This window comes from Anguilla anguilla, chromosome 1 (assembly GCF_013347855.1).
Source record: "Anguilla anguilla isolate fAngAng1 chromosome 1, fAngAng1.pri, whole genome shotgun sequence".
Taxonomy (NCBI): domain Eukaryota; kingdom Metazoa; phylum Chordata; class Actinopteri; order Anguilliformes; family Anguillidae; genus Anguilla; species Anguilla anguilla.
This window is the reverse complement of record NC_049201.1, coordinates 79,845,263-79,846,899: the sequence shown is the minus strand read 5'-3', so window position 1 is coordinate 79,846,899 and position 1,637 is coordinate 79,845,263. Positions and strand designations below refer to the sequence as shown.

Below are 1,637 nucleotides of genomic sequence, written 5' to 3'. Positions count from 1 at the left end.
GAATGAAAGACCGTATTCAGACCGTGAAAGTGGGAACAGTCCCAGCTTTCTCCCTGTCGTGTGGGTCCTGATGCTCTGTAGGAGAACCTGACTGTTGTACGAACGGCGGAATTAAAGCTGCGTTTTCGTGTTGCAGGACGACTCTGACATGACCTTCGTATCTGAGCCCGAGGGGGCATTCTCGGAGAACCAGAGCCTCCTGGAGAGGAAGGAGGTGCTCGGAGGTACGTCTCAACCCGTCCGTGAAACGCAGTTTAGAATTTTATTTCACAAGTCTCCGTGGAGCTCCTTCTCCATGTGAGGATGCCAGTATGAGAGAAATTGTGCCAACCAGTTATAGCACAAGGGCCTGTTGAGATTGCCTATCTTCAGAAAGGTTGTGATGAGGATAATGGTGGTGGTGATGGTGGTGGTGTTGGTGGATAAAGATGGTGATGATGAGGATGGTGATGAGGATGGTGATGATGATGATGGTGGTGGTGGTGGTGGTGGTGGTGGATAAAGAGGGTGATGGTGATAATGATGATGGTGTTGAGGATGATGATGATGATGGCGGTGATGATGAGGATGGTGATGATGTTGAGGATGATGATGATGATGGTGGTGGTGGTGGTGGTGGTGGTGGTGGATAAAGATGGTGAAGGTGATGATGAGGATGGTGATGATGTTGAGGATGAGGATGGTGATGATGATGAGGATGGTGATGATGATGAGGATGGTGATGATGAGGATGGTGATGATGATGGTGGTGATGATGAGGAGGATGGTGATGATGATGGTGGTGGATAAAGATGGTGATGGTGATAATGATGATGGTGATGATGTTGATGATGAGAATGGTGATGATGATGAGGATGATGGTGGTGATGATGTTGAGGATGATGATGGTGATGATGAGGATGGTGATGTTGAGGATGATGATGGTGGTGGTGGTGGTGATGATGAGGAGGATGATGGTGATGGTGATGTTGAGGATGGTGATGATGATGGTGGTGATGATGAGGATGGTGATGGTGATAATGATGATGGTGATGATGAGGATGGTGATAATGATGATGTTGAGGAGGAGGATGATGATGATGATGATGGTGGTGATGATGATGGCGATGATGAAGCATAACGGCCTGCGCATCCTGGCGGTTCTCCCCTCTGCAGGTGTGATCGCCGGGGGGGTGGTGGGCCTGGCCTTTGCCATCATGCTGGTGTCGCTCATGGTGTACCGGATGAAGAAGAAGGACGAAGGCAGCTACTCGCTGGACGAACACAAACACCCCAACGGGGGCTACCAGAAAGCCCGGAGAGAGGAGGAGTTTCTGGCGTAGAGACCCCCCCACCACACCCCACCCCACCCCCCCAAAAAAAAAAAAAGCCCCATGACCAAAAGACACTTTTACACTGCCGCCATTTCCCCCCCCCCCCCACCCCCAAAAACCTTCACCTCTTCTCGTTCTTGTTGCCGTGGCTCCACCGCGCGAGGCTGTTCTGTGTTGTTCTCCCGTTGTTACTGCTGTCTCTGTTGTCCAACCCTTTTTTTCGGCTGAAGCAGCGCTCCTTTGCCCTGGGTCGTAAAGTTACGTGCTTCGACAAAGCGGGCATTAGCGTTTCATTACCTGGGATTAAGGTAGCCGGAAAAGTCC

The 1,637-nt window shown here is 50.8% G+C and overlaps 1 protein-coding gene across 1 annotated transcript in view; it reads left to right on the top strand.

Moving 5' to 3' along the window:
• Positions 1 to 1,349, top strand: part of LOC118213282 (syndecan-1-like) — an 8,710-nt gene extending 7,361 nt beyond the window's left edge. The window contains exons 4-5 of the mRNA XM_035392143.1: positions 137 to 224; positions 1,156 to 1,349. Coding sequence (XP_035248034.1) covers positions 137 to 224; positions 1,156 to 1,322 — 255 coding nt within the window. The 3' untranslated portion in view covers positions 1,323 to 1,349. The remainder of the gene's footprint in view (positions 1 to 136; positions 225 to 1,155) is intronic.
• Positions 1,350 to 1,637: the final 288 nt, after the last annotated feature.